Consider the following 20,323-nt stretch of genomic DNA (forward strand, 5'->3'; position numbering starts at 1 on the left):
AATATATGCAGATATTAAAAGAAAAATTCAAACACTACGAACAGGTCTATATTCATAACCCTTTTACAGAAGTCAGCTGAAGTCATAAAAGTAGTTAACCTTGTGGTGCATTTGGCCCATATCCTTATCAGCTAAAGTGGCAGTTTTCAAAGAACTTCCCATATCAGCATGGATTAGAAAAGACAAAGGTAGAGGACAAAGGTAGATGACCCAGGGAATTGGAAAAAAGTTCTAAGGAAAGAGATAAGAGGTTCAAAATTCAACCTAACCTGCTTATATGACTAGGACTGCTCCTTACTAAAATCAAACTTACATGTTTCTTATAAGCCAACACTCTTGTTAGTCTGTGGACAAAAAAATGTTTCAAAATAACTGTCATAATCCCAAATTCCCTAAAAAATAAAACTGAAGCCTCTTAACATCATCCTGTTTATGCTGTATATTAGCTCTAAACTCTGCAATACTAAATAGCCAGTAATTAAAGCAGTGTAGATTATACTGTTAGTTTAATTATGTAATTCACATTGCTGGAGCAGCCCTGGAAGAATGAAGTAGGGAAGGAGGAAAGGTTACAGGCTATAAAAATCTTTATAGAAAATCAAGGTACAGATGTGGGTGGGTGGATAAAGGCTAAGAGAAAGACCAGGTGAGGGTGGAACTTGGCTGACCTCTTCCTTGGGAGAAGTATGAATGAAGGAAAAGGCAGTATTTTAGAAAGATACATATTTGCTCAGCTTGTATGTTTAAGGGAAGAGGTAAAATGGGAACCAGAACCCTGCAAGGGTTTAAGAAGTAGTATATTTTAAAGTGGCACAAAGGAATTGTTGGGGATGATGGAAAAGCTCTAATTTTTTATTTGATGGTAGTTACATGACTGTATGCATTTACTAAAACTTATAACACTTAACACTAAAAGTGTTAAGTTTATTATATGTAATTTATACCTCAATAAACCTGACATTCAAAAATAAAAGCCATTAACAGCTGAAATGCTGATTAACCTTTTAAGGTTTATCAAAATTACCAAAAAACCCTCCAAAACAAGAATAAGCCTCCAATTTTAATCTATTTTGGGTTTATGTTTTACAATGTTGGAAATATAAACAAATGGTTTGAGGTATACAGTGAAGCATGGTTTTTAAGATTTTGTTTATTTATTTGACAGAGAGAGACATAGCGAGAGCAGGAACACAAGCAGGGGGGGTGGGAGAGGGAGAAGCAGGCTTCCCGTGGAGCAGAGAGCCCGATGTGGGACTCGATCCCAGGACCCTGGGATCATGACCTGAGCTGAAGGCAGCCGCTTAACGACTGAGCCACCCAGGCGCCCGAAGCATGGTTTTTAAAATCTGTTCCAATCTTCCACCATTAAGGTCTCTCTTCAATGAGAATTGTAGTTTCTGACATCTCTCCAGTGGAACCCACTGGCTGAGATCCTCAGCCAATGAACAGGAGCCACAATATAAGAGGCAGATAAAGAGACAGAACATCTAGCTCTAGACTTGGGGAAGCAGACATACCCACCATATGCTCCACAACCAGAAGATAAGCTACATGCTATAAGCCTATTATTTCTATACTCCTACTATTCTCAAGGCTTTTTTTCTCTTTAATTTTCCTCCAATCCTCAGAGAAGCCTTGCCTCAAGGTTACTCAGGAGACTACAACACCCGGATGTCTTTCCTGAGCCGTCACGGAAGTTAGATGCTTCCACAGCAGCCTATGAACTGCTTATCGCCCTGCTCTGTAGTTAGCCATTTCTGGATCCATTTCCTCCACAAACTCGAGGTCAAAAGGCTGAAGAGAGAAGACGACTTATTTTTGTAGCCCCAGCTAGTGACTGGCAGAGGCCAATAAGAGTTTCTTCAATGAGATTCAAGAGAGTAATTCTGCATTAAGAGAGAGAGAAGTTCTTAACCTTTATGGGTCATGAAACTCTTTGAGAATCTGATGAAAAAAATGTTTATTTATACAGTTTTACCTGTAATTTCAAGAAATCTAAAGGGTTTACAATCCCTGCAAAGGCCTCCCAGGTTGAGATGCCTGGTATAAACATTCCAGTCTCATCTTGATTACACAGTGGGACAGGCAGAGGGTCTGCTGTCCACATCTCAACTAAAATAAGGAAAAAGAGTTACGGTTGACCTGTAAACAATGTGAGAGGTTGGGGCACCAACCCCCCCGCAGTCAAAAATCTGTGTATTGGGCGCCTGGATGGCTCAGTTGGTTAAGCGACTGCCTTCGGCTCAGGTCATGATCCTGGAGTCCCAGGATCGAGTCCCGCATCGGGCTCCCTGCTCGGCAGGGAGTCTGCTTCTCCCTCTGACCCTCCTCCCTCTCATACTCTCTGTCTCTCATTCTCTCTCTCTCAAAATAAATAAATAAAATCTTTAAAAAAAAAAAAATCTGTGTATTAACTTTTGATTACCCCAAAAGTTAATTACTAATAGTTAACTGGAAGCCTTACCAATAATATAAATAGATTAATATATATTTTGTATGCATATTATATACCATATTCTTATAAGAAAGCTAGAGAAAAGAAAATCATAAGGAAGAGAAAATACATTTACAGTATTGTAAAAAACTCATGCATAACTGGACCCACACAGTTCAAACCCATCTTGTTCAAAGGTCAACGTGGGTTTGAACTGTAAAATATCCCCAGGGAATTACAGGACAGAAAGGATTATAGGTAGGCTTGGTCCATCCATCTTGTTTTATATAAAAATTCTCCCAAAACCAATCTTGTAAGTTCTGGGCTATTACATAGTAAATAAATGTAAATTCCCTCACAGTTGTACCACAGTTAAAGATGTGAGATAGGAGAACCTCACAGATACATTTTTTTCAACTGATTATAAGACATAAAATGCCTACATAAAAGATAAACTTGGAGATTTTAATAAATAAAATTATCTGTATTAGGTCTTGAAAAACATGAGCCAAAGTCCAAAAAGAATCTCTGTGGGTAGGGGTTGGGCAGGGGGCAATGGCATGTTCACAGAGTGGTACTACCATCTATATCCATGTTACAATTTTCCCAAGAAACTCAGTATTGTGGGACTAGATTGTCCTCTGTTCTAGACACAAGTGCAGTCATTAGAGACCCTGGTCCAACAGTATTACCTGGAGTCTCTCAAAGCCAATCATGGAACTGACATTAAAATGGCCACATATTTGGGCGCCTGGGTGGCTCAGTCGTTAAGCACCTGCCTTCGGCTCGGGTCGTGATCCCAGGGTCCTGGGATCGAGCCCCACATCAGGTTCCCTGCTCAGCAGGAAGCCTGCTTCTCCTTCTCCCACTCCTCCTGCTTGCTTTCCCTCTCTCACTGTGTCTCTGTCAAATAAATAAATAAAAAATAAAATCTTAAAAAAAAAAGGGCCACATATTTACCATTACTATTTCTGTAGTGAAATAAATAAGTAACCAAAATGGAACTAAAAATAACAGGCCCAGGGCGCCTGGGTGGCTCAGTTGGTTAAGCGACTGCCTTCGGCTCAGGTCATGATCCTGGAGTCCCGGGATCGAGTCCCGCATCGGGCTTCCTGCTCAGCAGGGAGCCTGCTTCTCCCTCTGACCCTCCCCCCTCTCACGTGCTCTCTCTCTCTCTCATTCTGTCTCAAATAAATAAATAAAATTCAAAAAAAATAAATAAATAAATAAATAATAATAAAAATAACAGGCCCAAAATAAGCCTTCTTTGTCACATTCCCTTCATAAAGGCCCTGTATATATAGGCATGTGAAGGAAGGTAGTCCTGAGGAAAATTAAATACTATTGATTTTATCGTGGAATCAAAAGTAGGGAATTAGAGCTTTAGAAATATTTCCTAAAGTATGTATAAATATATTTGCTTAGATTAGTAGTTCTCTATATTACCAGTTTAAAACTTTATAATCAAGGAAAAGATTAGATTCATTGGTATCCAGCCATATCCTCAGGGCCATCTCCTTAAATGTCACTATTTCCTTTTTGTAGAGGACTATTACATTCAAGATCTTATTTTTCTTTGCACACACAGAAAACAAGTCTCTAATGGCTATACCATTAGCTGACTGCAGTTAAGAAACTTTTCAGCCGGGGCGCCTGGGGTGGCTCAGTCGGTTGGGCGGCTGCCTTCGGCTCAGGTCGTGATCCCAGGGTCCTGGGATCGAGTCCCGCGTTGGGCTCTCCCTCTCCCTCTGCCTGCCTCTCTGCCTACTTGTGCTCTCTATCTCTCTGTCAAATAAATAAATAAATAAAATCTTTAAAAAAAAAAAAACTTTTCACCCAACAAGGGATGCTCAAAGCAAACAATCCTATTATCACATCATGTCAAATCCTCAGCCAAACTGCCCTTAGTAAGTCTTTCAAAAAAGATGTGCAAACATTAACTGCACAATAAACTATGATTCAACTTCCAAAAAAAAACCAGTGTGTATTTTTACTCTGCACACATACACTAACTTTCTCAGAATGCCTTACCATTTAAACATATACATTTTAATGTTTTGTACTGATAGACTAAGAAAAGCTCTCAATTATTTTATGGAGCCCAACCAAAAATCTGTTGAGGTTAAAATCACATTATGTGATATTCTTCATGCCAATTCTCTGCTTAAAAAAAAAAAAAGAGTTGGACCCTATATAACTCTTCCCCATTTACAAATAAATCCTCACCCTTTTGGGGGCTTTAAAACAAGAACAATAACAAGTCAACCAGGGACCCTGTGTTCCTACCTAAATGAAAAAACCTTCTTTAGAGAACATTTTTTACATAAAGGAGAATGTACCTTATTATCACCAGAGGTCACGATCAGCCAGGTGATAACAGGCGCCCTACCTTAATACATTTTTATAAAACTTTCTTTTGGGGGGCACCTGGGTGGCTCAGTCGGTTAAGCATCTGCCTTTGGCTCAGGTCATGATCCCAGGGCCTGGGATCAAGCCCTGCGTCAGGCTCCTTGCTCAGCGGAGAGCCTGTTTCTCCCTCTCCCTCTGCCTGCAGCTCCCCCTGCTTATGCTCTTTCTCACTCTCTCTGTCAAATAAATAAAATCCTAAAAAATAAGTAAATAAATCTTTCTTTTGTTTATATAGCTAAATATCAAGATACATCTTGTTTATAACATCTATATAGTTAATATTCACAAAACTGGAGCAGAGCATTATACCATAACTCCATAAATTGAGTTCTTTTCTCTTAGCCATAATTCAATAAAATATGGACTCCTTATTTATTTTTTTAAGTAGGCTCCATGCCCAATGTGGGGTTTGAACTCATGACCCTGAGATCAAGAGTCAGATGCTCTACCAATTGAGCCAGCCAGGAGCCTGTGGACATAATAGGCTTTTCAAAAAAAAAAAAAAAAAAAAACACGTATGTGCAGAACAAACTCATGGTTGTGAAAGGGGAGGGGAGGTGGGCAAAGCTGGGGAAGGGAATGGGAGAGACAGGCTTCCAGTTAAACAGTAAGTTACAGTGAATATAGGCAATAATTATAAGAGTACTATATGGGGACAGATGGTAGCTACACTTGTAGTGAGCACAGCATAAAGTATAAAATTGTTAAGAATCACTATATCATACACCTGAAACTAGTGTAACATTATGTGTCAACTACACTTCAACAAAAAACCAAAAATTAAAAAACAAAACAAAACATGTATATGCTTACTGACAGAGCTAAACTGAAGTATTCAACACAGTAGGCAAGAGTGAGTAAAATGTGACAACAAAATTTCAATGCCTATCTATGAGCATATCCTTCAATCTAGCATTTATAAAAAATATTTTTATCTAAAAATTAATCATCTGAACTGAAAATGGTACTTAAGATCAGTTTTCTGGAGGCCAAAGAAGTAAACTACTGAAGAACTTTTGAAAATAAGTATACTAAGATGGGGTCAGCAACATTTTTCCATAAAGGGCCAGGAAGGAAATATGTTAGGTTATGTAAGCCACATGGTCTCAATCTTGAACATTAAAATATACTGAAAGTAACAAATCTGTGTGCCTTCCTTCAAGGTAGGCACTATCATCAAACAGTTAAGTTTGTGTAGGAAAAAAACCAAAAAAGTCCAGGTATGCAAGCAAGAATTAACCATACCTTTACACCCAGGTTCATCATTAATTACAAAAATGAAGTTACTTCAATGAGGAATAAATTCCTAGGAAAAAATTATAGTTACTTAAGAGGAGAGAAATAAATTTGCCTAAATTTTTGTTATAATTTTAGGCCTATTCCCAAACATTTTTAAAAATCTGACTGAATTTACAAATAGTTCCTTTTCTCTTATTACTCTTTTTCAGGAGAAAATATTATTAATTCTACACTTAAAATCAGAAAAAATCAATCATAATTCATTCACTAAGGCCAAGGAATCAAAGACCAAAATAGTAGACCTTTTACACTTACACACACACACACACACACACACACACACACACACAGTAACTGGCAAGCATTATAGGCGAGAAGAATTTTACCTTCAACATAAACCATGAGAAACTCCTCAAGGTGAATGCTTAGGTGGGATTTTTTTTTAAGCTTGTTTCTTTTTTTTTTTTTGCTTTTTGTTTTTTTTACAATGAGCATGTATTTCATAATTTTAACAAATTTAAGAACTAAAAAGCACTTTCCACATACTAGAAATAAAAGTACTCCTAACCAAGAACTGTATTTAAGATTTTCTCAGGAAAAAATACAAGAGACTCCATTAGCTTAAGCCACCATAAATGGTATATAAATGAATGTGTGCAGTTATGTTCCAATAAAACTTTACAAACACAGTCAGTGTAGCAGCCTTCATGTAGTACTCTGCCAAACCCCTGCTCTAAACAGCAGTTTTAAAACCAATATTAGATTACCTAAGATTGGAGACATTTAAGAGATAAACTATCTACAAACAATTGCTCCACTCTACCAAGTCTCTTCTACCTGCAATGAAAAGTGCTACAAAGCAGCAGACGTCAAATAGGACAGGGAAGAAAGGTCACTATGTTAACAAAACCTATTCCCTAGACAATAACTGCATTTAGATCATCCATTCAATAAACATTTGCTCAGGACACAGGGTTCCCTGGCTTCAAGGTCTGGTAAGACGACAACACATGCATACAATCAACTACTACTCAAGCCAGCTAAGTGCCACATTATGGTCGAAATAACCACCAGTATCTGAAAAAGGCTTCATGGTTTAACATGTTTCCACATATACTTAATAAAGCCTCATAACAACCCTGTAAAGTACATAAGTCACTTGGTATTATTCTCATTTTACATAAAACTCGTAAGTAGTCAAACTAGGATTTGTACCTCTAATACTACTGCACTATCCTTCTTCAGAGCAACTTTATGCTAGGGGTCAATGACAGAGATGGAGGCATTTGGACTGAGCCTCAAAGAATGGGCAGGATTTTGACAGGTGAGGAGACCAAAGTATTCCAAGGAAATGACATACACAGAAGTCTAGAAGCTAGGAAATACAACACGTGAAAAGCAGGCAGGAGAAATAGGGCTATAAAGATGGTTTCAAAGCACGAGGAGAGCTTTAAGTAGGTGACTTAGCATCTGTACAAGACACTAAAGGTTATGAGAAATCAGATAGTTTGGGAGAGAGAAGGAAGAAAAGAACATAAATGAAGCTCTTACTGTGTGATTGGTACTTTGCAAAAGAATCACCTCATATTCAGGGATGTTAAGTTATGAGGTAGTGATGGGGTGCCTGAGTGCTCAGTCAGTTAAGCATCTGCCTTCAGCTTGGGTCATGATCTCAGGGTCCAGGGATTGAGCCCCACATCGGGCTCCCTCTCAGCGGGGAGTCTGCTTCTCCCTCTGCCCCTCCCCCTCTTGTTCTCTCTCTCTCTCAAATAATAAAATCTCTAAGAAAAAAAAGTTATGAGGTAGCGTTATAGGGTGATTAGACTTTCATATGTCCTCTGCAGGACTGAAAAGATGGGACTAACAGAAGGGAAGGCAGTAGGCTATCTCTGTAGTTTTGTTATGAGGGAAGAGAATGCAAAGCAATTCCTGTCTATGTCTCAAGTGATGGTTCTCACCCACAGTACCTCACTCCCAAATTTAAACCCAGGTTTTAAGTTACCTTAAATTTTCCTACATCTTATCTAAAACTTACCGAATCTTCTGGAGGTCTCTGGATTTTTCCCCAATCCACAGAAGGTCCCTTTTCTTGCAGAAATCTATGAAATAGCTTCCGAAATCCATCAAGGTCTTTTTTAGTGTGCTATGAAAATAGAAGTTCTTGTTACAACTAGCAGAATGCTTACTATTTAATAAGTATAGATACATATTATACATTAAAAACACCTTTCAATGAAATTCTTGTACTATTAGGACATGAAGCAGTACAGAGACTTTTCTGTATCCCCAACTTAAAAGTGAAGAGGAAGAAAAGCTAATAGGAACCATACTTAAAGGAATACAAGCAAATAATCCTCCAAATCTTGCACCAGTATCATGTAAACTGAACGCCATTAGGTCCATGGGTATTTCAATTGGTTCTCTACATTTATTCACCAATATCTTTCTCTACCTCTTTTAATGAAAATTAGTCTTTATCTGAAGAAAAAGGCACAAGACACAGCTAAACTCAAAACATTAAGTACAAATTTGAAACTGAAAAAGGTTGATGTATTGATTTATAAGCAGAAAAGTAAAAATACCTGTCTATGCTGGGAAACCTCTATGATAGCTGACAAAGTAGCATGGTTTTATTAGAACTGGCTCTCTGGAAAAAGGCATGCAGCAGGCTATATGGTTGATAAACTTCTCACAATTCTAACTGAATACTGGTATCCGTTTTTCTACCCAATGATATTAGAATACAGAACAAATGAAATTTTGTTCTGATTCTTTTAGACTTTAGAAACTTCCTAGAATTAAAAAAGGACAATGGTTTAACAATGGGCAAATGCTGAAAATCCTTAACTGTTAAGCAATCCTAATTTTTTTTATTGCTCTTACATTTTGTGCTTATTTCAGGCTAGATGATCAACAGCGGCAATAGCAATTCAGTATGTCGATGGATGGAAGCAACAAAACATTGTAGAATCCTTACCTCAAACTCACGTGATGGTGCTGTAGTAAGTATTTTTTCTAGTTCCTTCTTCACAGATAATTCTAGCTCTTGTCGAATGACTTCTTGAAACTGAGAAGCGCCATCTTGAGACATGGCTTTGCTAAGATCTTAAAAACATAAAACCACCAACAGAAAAATCAGACAGCTGTTCACAGCTGGTAAGCTATAACTGATTTATTTCTAGTGCACCAGCAAATGAAAAGGGCTCAATCCTATGGTCTCATCATCCTCTCGGATTTCAGTAGTGTCAACTATTTAGGACTATATAACCATATGGCCTGAAATTTGGTACACCTGTATGCATTACTAGTATATCTGAAACACTAAAACACTTTTGGGAATAAGGGGCATGTGGGAATAAAAGGATTAATCCTCACTTGTGCACATAGTTCCATGTCTACTAATGTTTCCCTCTTAGCCATCAAAGCTGGAGAAAAATGGGAACAATTGGAATAATGTTAATAAGGGTATATTTTACAGAACATGCCCTTATGGAACTACTGCCTGATAAGAGAACCAAAGGGGTTGAGCAACTTCACAGAAGCAAAAAACCCCTTCCCCTCCAGGCCAGATGAAAACATTAAGGAATTCTTTCCATTTTAGAAGGGAAGCCACGCCAATTTCACATCCCTTACTAAAGAAAAACCCCTTGAGAGATACTGGCAATTCCCAGGTGCCTCTATGTCTCTGGCACCAAAATTTTCACTTAAAAGGACACAGCTGCTTCCCCACTTCTTGTCCTCAATTTCAGCCAAGACTTTTCAGGCTTATCTGTGTCAGACAAGACTATCAGGGCTTTTGGCATAGCTGGGCATCTTTGTGATAGATGGATCTCACTAAAGGTGACTCACTAAAGGTGACAGAAATGCCTGATGAAAACAAATAAAAATAGAAAAATATAGAAAAAGAAAACATTCCAGGCCTAAGTACCTTGGGAGAAAAATGCCAACACAGGTTGTTTTACATGCTTATCTAGATAGTAATTATCTTGTCTATTACTTATAAAATAAGGGATAATCAAACTATTGTTCATCTTACCCTTTTTCTTCAATACCTAACTCAAACTTATTTTATAAATGTAGTTTTGAAGCTTATGTTCAAACATTTTGTTTGATAACTAGTCCTACAATTAGCAAAATCATTTTTTTTTAAGAATTTTATTTATTTATTTGACAGACACAGTGAGAGAGGGAACACAAGCAGGGGGAGTGGGAGAGGGAGAAGCAGGCTTCCCACTGAGCAGGGAGCCCGATGCGGGGCTTGATCCCAAGACTCTGGGATCATGACCTGAGCCAAACACAGACGTTTAACCGACTGAGCCACCCAGGCGCCCCCAGAATCATATTTCAATAAAACTAAAAATACTCCCTCCCACATACCATAAATTTTTTTAAAAGATTTATTTTAGAGGCGAGAGCAGGGGAAGGGTTAGAGGGGGAGGGAGAGGGAGAATCTCAAGAAGACTCTGTGCTGAGCATGGAGCCCAACTTGGGGCTCAATCCCAGGACCCTGAGATCATGACCTGAGCTGAAATCCAGAGTCCCACGCTTAACCGACTGAGCCACCCAGGCGCCCCCCCATAAATTCTTTTATTTGTTATCTGGGCAGAAGAAAACATTTATACAGACAGAGTTAAAGCCAACATGATATTTTTAAGATACTTGTGAGAACAGAAATTAGTAAATTATGTAATTCTTAAAGCAATTAATTTAATGTAGACAGCTTATCCTTCTCCCAAATACCTAAAAATGTTAACAAATGAGATATTTAACATCACTCTTCAAAAACCTTTTTAAATCCATTTTCTGTCATACTGAAATCTAAGAGGGAAAAAAGAAAAGGAAATTTGGTGAGAGCACATAATCTAATCCTAAAATAGCCATTTTCTACCTGTGTTCTTTTTATAGGCATAAACCACAACAAAAATAAGTTTATGACTCCAGTAAAACTTTTAAGTGACCCAAACAGGTCCATAAATAACTTCTTTGAGCTAAGAAACACACCTTTGTGTTCCATAAACCAACCTAAATGTAAGCAACTTATCATTTGTAAAAATTCATAACAATGGATGAGCACCTCTGCGTAACTATGACAGGTAATTAAAACACTCCTGCAGAACATTTTAAACTAGAGTTAATGTGACATCAACTACAAAGGTTCATCCCTTGGCTGACTTAATTTTAAAATTTGTCACAGTTGGGGCGCCTGAGTGGCTCAGTCGGTTAAGCATCTGCCTTCGGCTCAGGTCATGATCCCGGGGTCCCGGGATGGAGTCCCGCATCGGGCTCCTTGCTCCGCGGGAAGCCTGCTTCTCCCTCTCCCACTCCCCCTGCTTGTGTTCCCTCTCTGACTGTGTCTCTCTCTGTCAAAAAAATAAATAAAATCTTTAAAAAAAAAAAAAATTTGTCACAGTTTAAGAACCACCCCCCACCCTGCTGTGCCATGTATACCTGGGATATCTCTCCCCCAATCTTTAAGCCAATGCCCATATTTAAGAAATAATTTAGAAGAAAAATTTACTAAATATAAAACTTCTAAATTAAGGAACACATGAATTTTTTGATTCTGTGTCACAGATGGATTAAAATGGATCAGGAACTTTATAATGATTTTTTAAAAAAGTTTTTGTTGGACTCAAAGACATCTACAGACTTGCTGCTTTGTTGAAGTTAGATCTTGAAAGCCAGCATTCTCAGTCACATTCCTAAAAATTAGTGATGGGAACATTTAATTTATATTCTGGGCAAATGCCAAGATGAGATAACAAGAAATGTAACTGCAAAGTTTGAACATAACTGTAGTAGCTGTTTGAGATTTGTCTACATGAGAATAGTAAAAAAAACAAAAACAAAAATCGAACAAACAAAAAAAACCCCAAGCTTTAGAGACTTCCTCTGTAGAACTGCCTATCATTCTACATGGTTTAAGGTAAAAACACACAAAACCCATCTCACAATCCTCCCTATCAAGCCAAGAAAGGCTGGCTGAAAGACACATTTAATGCTACATGTGATATTTGCCAGCTGCAGGAGGTTCAACCTTAGGATACAGATAAAAAAAAAAAAAAAAAAAAAAAACCCCCAGACAGATTCAAACTCAAGTTGTAACAAATATCCCTAACCTTTATTCTTCCCATTCCTTTAATATAGCACCAAATGCAAACACAGAACAACTTGTATTCCTTCCAGCCACTCTACAGGTATGAACAGCTAATACAACAAAGAACATTATGAAGTGCCTTTCACCTCTTCCACCCTATTCCACTGCTGTTTCCTTCCCTGTCCTCTGGGCGGTGCTACTATGAAGTTTTGTTTTTTAGGGACTAAAGAATAAAGAAGGGCTATTAAGGATTAAAGCATATGCAAGAATAACAACTTATGCTTAATCAAGAAGGGTGTCTATCTTAAACACCTGACACAGACTGGGAGGCACAGAGCTAGAAACCATTTCCCTTAGCAGTGACCTCCTTATCCATCCTGAATTTCTAATAAAGGTCTGGAATTTCTGGTAGGAAAGGAAATACAGACCTTAAAAGCTTTCTTGGACTTACATTCTCAGGTTGCACTTCTGGCAATGACAGTTGTGTTTCTAATGGAAGGTCAATTAAAGAACCCCATGAATAATGCAAGATCCCTAACCTCCCAAAATGTTTTATCCCTTCTCACTTCCTAGCAACTGAGAACTGCTCATCCTCAACTTTGGACAGTGGATTAGGAATCAAACATTTCATTACTGGGGTGCCTGGGTGGCTTAGTCGATGAAGCAACCAACTCTTGGTTTCGGCTCAGGTCATGGTCTCAGGCTCGTGAGACAGAGCCCCGTGTCCAGCTCCGCGCTGGGCATGGAGACTGCTTAGGATTCTCTCTCTACCTCTCTCTCTGCTGGCCTCCCCCAAACCCTGCTTGTGTGAACACGCTCTCTCTCAAAAAAATAAGTAAATAAAAATGAAAAATAAAAGAACAGCTACAAAATTTTTTTAAAAAAGACATTTCATTACCTTGGCCATAACTCAAAACATTTTGAGAGATGACAGGGAGCATTTTATCTACCCTCAACATTTTAAAGAGGAAATTAAGGCTGAAATAGTTAAATGAGTTACCCAAGGTCATAGAACCAGCAAATGCTGGAGCTCAGAAGCAAAGCCAAATTTATCTGAGTGCCATCCCACCACAGTGAGGTGGAAATATCCTGCTCATTTTTTCCTCCTAGTCTGACTCTCTTTAATCCTTGGCACAAAATCCAAAAATAACACTCCAAAAGCATTTCTATCAGAATGTCTTCTTATACCCAATGGAACAGACAGGAAACTCCCTTCCAAATGGGCTTACTAGAATTGTCCTGGTGACTTAATTATAATTTAGTCAATTTGGGATAGAACAGGCAGTAACTTTTTTTTTTTTTTTTTTTAGAAGTTTTTCTGCCACATCAATTTCCTAATTCTTCCTTGTTCACAAGAACTAAAATTTCAACATCATGGACTTTCCCCTATCCAGCTGGAGCCAAAAAAAAAAAGGAAGAAAGGAAAAAAAGGAAGAGGAAAGCAATAGAATCAAGAGGTAGGAGACACTCAGTCTAACAAGTGATGGTTTTCATTTAATTCAGGTATTTCATTTCATCCATTTCATCAACTAAGAGGTATACATAATACCCTTCCCTGACATCCCGATACTGGCACAAACAAAACAACTTCACATTTTTTCTTTTTTAAGATTTTATTTATTTATTTGACAGAGAGAGAGACAGAGCACAAGCAGGGGAAGCAGCAGGCAGAGAGACAGGGAGCCTGACGCGGGGCTCGATCCCAGCACCCCGGGATCATGACCTGAGCCGAAGGCAGCCGCTTAGTGACTGAGTCACCCAGGTGCCCCACAGCTAGCTTCACAATGCACAGGCCATGGAAAGACTATAGAAAGAATACCAAGAGCAACAGAGGTTAGGAGCTCTCCCCAGGCCACCTCCCCACCACCACTCATTAGATCTATCAGTCCCAACCTTCCTGTGGAAACCCACACTGAGAGGAACCCAAAGTCAGAGTATTAGAGAGCTCACTTAACCTTAAACCAGGAAATGACTTGTGAGCCAAGTATGGTAAAGTCCCCACTCATCTGCAGGGGATATGTTCCAAGACTCCCAATGGATGGCCTGAAACCACGGATAGTACCAAACCCCATATATATTATTTTTTTCCATATATATTATTTATATATATATATTATTTTTTCCTATACATACATACATAGCTATGATAAAGTTTAATTTATAAATTAGGCATACTAAGAGATTAACAATAAAATAGGATAATTGTAATGCACTATATGAATGTGGTCTCAAAATATTGTACTGTACGCAGCCTTCTTGTGACTTTGTGAGAAGATAAAATGCCTACATGACGAGATGAAGTAAAGCAAACGATATAGGCATTGTGACATAGCGTTAAGCTATTGCAGGCATGCCTCGTTTTATTGCACTTTGCAGATATTGCCCCCCCCGCCTTTTTTTTTTTTTTTTTTTTACAAACTGAAGGTCTGTGGTAACCCTGCATTGAGCAAGTCTATCAGCACCTTTTTTCCAATGGCATTTGGTCACTTGTGTCTCTGTGTCACATTTTATTACTCTCACAATATTTCAAACTTTTTCATTATTGTTATCTTTGTTATGGTGATCTGTAACCAGTGATTATGACTCGCTGAAAGTGCAGATGATGGTTGCATTTTTTAGCAATAAAATATTTTTAATTAAGGTATATATATTTTTTAGACATAATGCACACTTAATAGATTACAGTACGGTATAAACATAACATTCAAATGTACCAGGAAACCAAAAAAACTCATTTGACTCTTACTTTATTGCAATATTTGCTTTACCGCTGTGGTCCAGAACTAAACCTGAAATATCTCTTGGGTATGCCTGTATTGACCTTCTGACAGTATGTCAGGAGGAGGATCATCTGCTTCTAGACTTCAGTTGAGGGAAGTAAACGGCAGATAAGGGGGGGGACTACTGTAAGTTTAAAACTCTAAGAATGTACTGGTAACTGGAAATATCCATGGATAAAGTTGAGGACATATACTGACTAGATTTATGACCAATTAAAGCTAACTATCCTCTTTTGGGTTGTCACTGCAGTCCTTAAACTCAGTTATTTGTGAATATTCCTCCTAGAAAAGCTTTTCTTCTTTGGATTCCATTACCCAATATTACTCTACATTCTTTTTCTACCTCTGTGACCGGGCCTCAATTTCTGTAACTGGCTCTTTCTTCTCTACTTCCTGAGTTTCCTAAGATTCTATCCCCAGACCGCTCTTGCCCTCAATTATGACCTTACCAGTCTCATTACTGGTAACTCCCAAATATGTGCCTCACATCCTTATCTTTTCTTCGGAGCTCCAGACTCACATTCCCTACAGCCTTCTAGACTTTTTCTATCTGTATACTCAGGTTGGGTACCTCAAACTCAACATGTCCAAATCATCTAAACCAAATACACCTCCCTCCCTGCTCCCCATGATATGAACATTCTCCTAGTCAGTGCTAGATGACCTATAAACCTCAGCACAGTTGGACTCTTCCCTTCTTTCCCCTCATATAACATCAATCCAATACTATATACTTCAATTGCCACAACTCCACTCATTGCTTTTCATTCCCACTGCTGCTACTTTAACTTCCCTCTCATTTTCACTCTCCTGGTCATGATGACAACAGCTTTCTAACCAGTCTGCCCATATGTCACTCTAACCTGTGGTACCAAGCAGAATGGATTGGTCTCCCTAAACTGCAACCCCAGTCACATCACTTCTTTTCTTCATTGATGGGATTTGCATTTGATGAGAAACAAATACAAATTCCTTAGCCAGACCTGTCTTAAAAACCAAGTTGAAATAACTTTTTGAGTAGCCAAAGTTACTGAAAGTGCTAGAGAAGAATGCCTAAAGGTTGTAATTTCTTAGTTCATTTGTGGTATCTCAATAGTGCTTCTAAAACTTCAATGTGCATACAAATCACCTGGAGGGTTTGGTTTCTTAAAACATAGATTCCTGGGCAAGCTCCCAGAATTCTGACTCTGGAGGTAGGTCTGGTGTGGGGGGAATATGCATTTCTAATAAGTGAATGCTACCTGTATTGCTTTGAGTAGCTCTGATATAGATTATACTCCACTTAATACATTTGTAGGAGTCATGCACATCGTTCATCTCCCTACACAATGCTATTCTGTCACCTATTGTCTGCCCCAAGGCAGAGATGGCACCAGGCCCAGATTGGTCTAAAGCCTTCCCAGAGATTGGTTTAAGCATGGAACATAATACGATTCTGGCCAGTGAGCCACGAGGGCATAGTTTGCCAAAGGACTTAGGAGAAAGGTGCTCCTCACTGAAAAAAGAGACACATGGAAAAAAAGAGTATCTTTTCCGCCCCTGGACATATGTGCCCATCCCTCACCTCCAGTTTCTTCTGCCATTAGGGAGCTTAAGGGAAGTTAACCTAAGAATGAGAAAAATGGGCTTAAGAAAGCAGAGAAGGAAGGAAAGACTGATGCAGTCTTTATACTCAATTAGCCAACTCTGGAACATCCCACTTCAAGATTCATGTGATGTAAGTCCTTCAGTTTTTAAGCCAACACTGTCTGTACTTTTCTGTTCCGTGAAATTAAAAGCATCCTAGTTATTATAAGATTGTTCCAAAACACACATCTCAAGTGTCATTCAACATATTTAGAGCAGGGTAGGCAGAAATGAAGAGGAAAAAAATTAGAAATTAGTGGCCCAGCATGAATTCCAAAATCATGAGAAATCATCCCAGGCTCCTGGAAACCTACCTAATACCTCAGCCTCCAAAGCCTGAAACTCTGCGATTTTGAGTAGCTTCTGCTATTTTGGGGGTCATGTTCTATGTTCTAGGTGGTAGCTTCTGAACATGCAACGAGGCCTTCCTTTCTATCACAGTTCCTTGAATGTGAGGGTTTTAATCACTCCTGCCTCTATATTATATCAAACAGCCCCTAAAATTTAACTCTTTGCTTAGATGTCTGTATGCAACACTTCAAAGGCGCTAGCCATGAATAATTTTTTTCCAACACCTACCTCAGCATCTGACACAGTGCAGACACCTGATAATATGTAAATAAGAGATTGAGACTTATATTTTTATATTAGTGGCTTGAGCAGCCACTAATATATATCATTCATCAGAATTCAGTTTAAATGTAATATCCTCCTGGATCTCTTTCAAAAACTAAGCATGGTTGCTCACGTGATTCTTCTATCTCTCCTTTATAACATCATGCTTTTTAAAGTTTATTAAATGTCTTTTTCCCAAGTTATAATCTCTGTACAAATATATTATGTCTATTTTGCCCAGGTTATATTCCCACCGCCTAACACAGAGCTTGAAACATAGCAAATATTCAAGTAATGTTTATTAAATAAATAAGAGCCTATTATGATACTGCTATGTGGTGGAAATGCATTAAGTGGGTAGAGTCCAGTCTAGTGAAGGTAGGGTCTGATAAGGCCAAAGAGAAAGTATTTAAGAGCCAGGAATTATGGTCATGGGGAAGCAGGGCTAGCAAAATATGGACTGTGTCTTGAGCCCTTGGAAGTCCCCAAGGCTTCTTAAGAAGAGGCTGATTTATCAGTCAATTATCAGGTATGTTGTCAAACAAATTTCAAACTGATAGCCAATCTAGACAAAATGACCTCTAAATTAACTTAAAAACTGTTTTTAACTGTTAGAATTTACACATAAACCACATTTCTCATTAATAAAGATTAATTCTGCTCTCATACAACAGAGTAGCTCTTAAAATCTTAAGGGAAAAAAAGAAAGTATCACTTCTGGAAAACTTTTCAGAAGAGATGTGTCAACTGGTTAAATAGTACTACCTTGCATTAAAGTTTAACAGATATAAGAAGGCATGCCAAGGGGCCTAGAACACTCATTTGTTGAGAGGAAGAAAAAGAGATACAACAAACTCATCATCATCAAGCACAAAAAATTATTTGGCAGGCTTGCCCTGTAATTTGATATATGTACATTTAGATAAAACTAGAATTCTAAGCTTGGAAAAGCTTTAAGGTCAGTGAGTCCCATTCTCTTATCTTTGAGACGGAACAGGGCCCCAGAGATGCTGACTTGCTTAAGGACGCTGTAGCAGTGCCAGGCTGGAATCCAAACCCTGGTGCCCTGCTTCTCCCTCCTCTTCCTGACGGAAGGTCTCCCCTTTCTTGGTTACAGTGCTTTTTTTACATGGTTTGTCACCTCCAGGAGTATGCCTGAATGAAAACATGCAAAAACCCAACTATGTCTACATGTGATGTTATTAGGTGAGATTAAAACTACATACCAGAATAAGCATCCTTTTATGCTCGTCACCTTTTCCCTCTATACTGTTTGTTTTCTGGGCAGTGAAAAAAATCGAAGAAAGTTTTTATGCACGCTCTAAATATTTTGTTACCAAGGCTAAGCATTCTATCACTGGCATAAGTGAACCTAAAACAGTGCATAGAACTGTGTTATTCCATTTTCCTGCACTCTTTCGAACTTTTAAAATTCTAGGCAGGGCTTAAACATCACATCAGCCTTTGCCAGGGCAACAACCAGAGGAAAGCAAACTCCAAACAACTTGTCTGCAGGCCTTTGTGGCCAAGGAGCAATGGAGTTATTGTTAAAGGGAATATCCCCTAGAGTAGTATTTTTTACACTTTGGTGACTATTAAACAGCGGACTAAGCATAATATGACTATTTCATATACATGAATACACTGAATAATTCTTTTTTTAAAGATACAAGTGAAATCACAGAGAAACAGGGAACTCTCTCGATTTGCATAGGAAAAATTAACAAGTATCTTGAAATGTTTTGGAAAACAAAACATTTTGTTGTTTATGTAAGTTAACTAAGACAACATAGCCAATTTCTCCTTGGTTCTCAAAAACAATCCTTAATTGTCAACATGGTTTGGGGGCACAATTGATTTCTTTTGGCAATAACTGAGAAAAATAAACAATGGGACTCTTGGCAGAGGCAGAAATTGAGCCCTAAACAATTACTTTGCAACGAACTAAAGGAGACGTCTGCAACACCAATAACTGGGAAACAGCTTTCAAATGGAGTATTATCCTCTTTCTCACACTTAAGCCCTATCATATACATAAAGTTTAATTTTCTTTTGATAGCTTGGCAAGCCAACTTTCACGAATTTAAAAGTTATTAATAGAAAAATGCATGCCTGGTAGAAGAATTTTAGAAGCCTAAGACATATGGCTTCAATTAATTGTCATTGTGCCTGGAACAATCTATCAAATTACCAAGATGAAGACGTCCACAATACAAACACTATTATACCAAGTTCAAAATATGATAGTTTAGAAAAGAAAGGGGCGCCTGGGTGGCTCAGTTGGTTGGGCGACTGCCTTCGGCTCAGGTCATGATCCTGGAGTCCCGGGATCGAGTCCGGCATCAGGCTCCCTGCTCGGCGGGGAGTCTGCTTCTCCCTCTGACCCTCTTCCCTCTCATGCTGTCTCTCATTCTCTCTCTCTCAAATAAATAAATAAAATCTTAAAAAAAAAAAAGATAAAAAAAAGAAAACATAAGCTGTGTCAAAAGGACACAAGTCTTTAGAAAAAGTCAAGCTTCTAAAGAGATTCCAAGCAATCAAAATGGTGGTAAAGTGAATCATACTTCCTCATTTACTAAATCCCAAACCTTCAGAGGATCTCCCCCAAATTTTATTCTAATAATGCTGGGATTTTCTCCACTGGCATAAATTCTAGATATCAAGAGAAATCCCATTATGGAAACTTAGTACAGTCAACTCTTATTCATTTTTTTTTTTTTTTTTTACAGATAATCAGAGCTAGTTTGACTTTCAAATATTAACTTTTCAATAATGGATATATCTGACTTTCAGGAGAACTCCTAGTATCCGCACTTACACATAAAAATACCAAATAGAATTTGGTGGAAAATAGAAAACACAGTACATTATTCTTTTACCTAGGACATTTTCGTTATTAGGCCAACTAATGTTCCTTACACAAATTAAGTATCCCATTATTTTAAAGTTACTACAATTTATAATTACAATTTTCTATGAAAAAAATAACACATACACAGAGAAAGGTCTCTGTGTAGCAGTATCACAAGAAAACACCTATTGTTCAAACTTAACATTTTAGAGTAATTTCCTCGTAAAGTTTTCAATTTATCTTCAGAATATTAAAATGGCACTTCCAAGAAG

General features: G+C 38.1%; 1 protein-coding gene across 4 annotated transcripts in view; it reads right to left on the reverse strand.

Moving 5' to 3' along the window:
- The window catches only part of UGP2 (UDP-glucose pyrophosphorylase 2), a 69,706-nt gene that overhangs the window by 43,830 nt on the left and 5,553 nt on the right, over positions 1 to 20,323 (reverse strand). For all 4 annotated transcript variants that reach the window (XM_035001438.1, XM_035001437.1, XM_035001440.1 and 1 more), the window contains exons 2-3: positions 9,060 to 9,187; positions 8,118 to 8,225 (exon numbers count right to left, since the gene is read on the reverse strand). In XM_035001438.1, the coding sequence (XP_034857329.1) occupies positions 8,118 to 8,225; positions 9,060 to 9,173 (222 nt within the window). In that variant the 5' untranslated portion in view covers positions 9,174 to 9,187. The remainder of the gene's footprint in view (positions 1 to 8,117; positions 8,226 to 9,059; positions 9,188 to 20,323) is intronic.

This window comes from Mirounga leonina, unplaced genomic scaffold, assembly GCF_011800145.1.
Source record: "Mirounga leonina isolate KUSES-001 unplaced genomic scaffold, KU_Mleo_1.0 Mir_125, whole genome shotgun sequence".
Lineage (NCBI taxonomy): Eukaryota > Metazoa > Chordata > Mammalia > Carnivora > Phocidae > Mirounga > Mirounga leonina.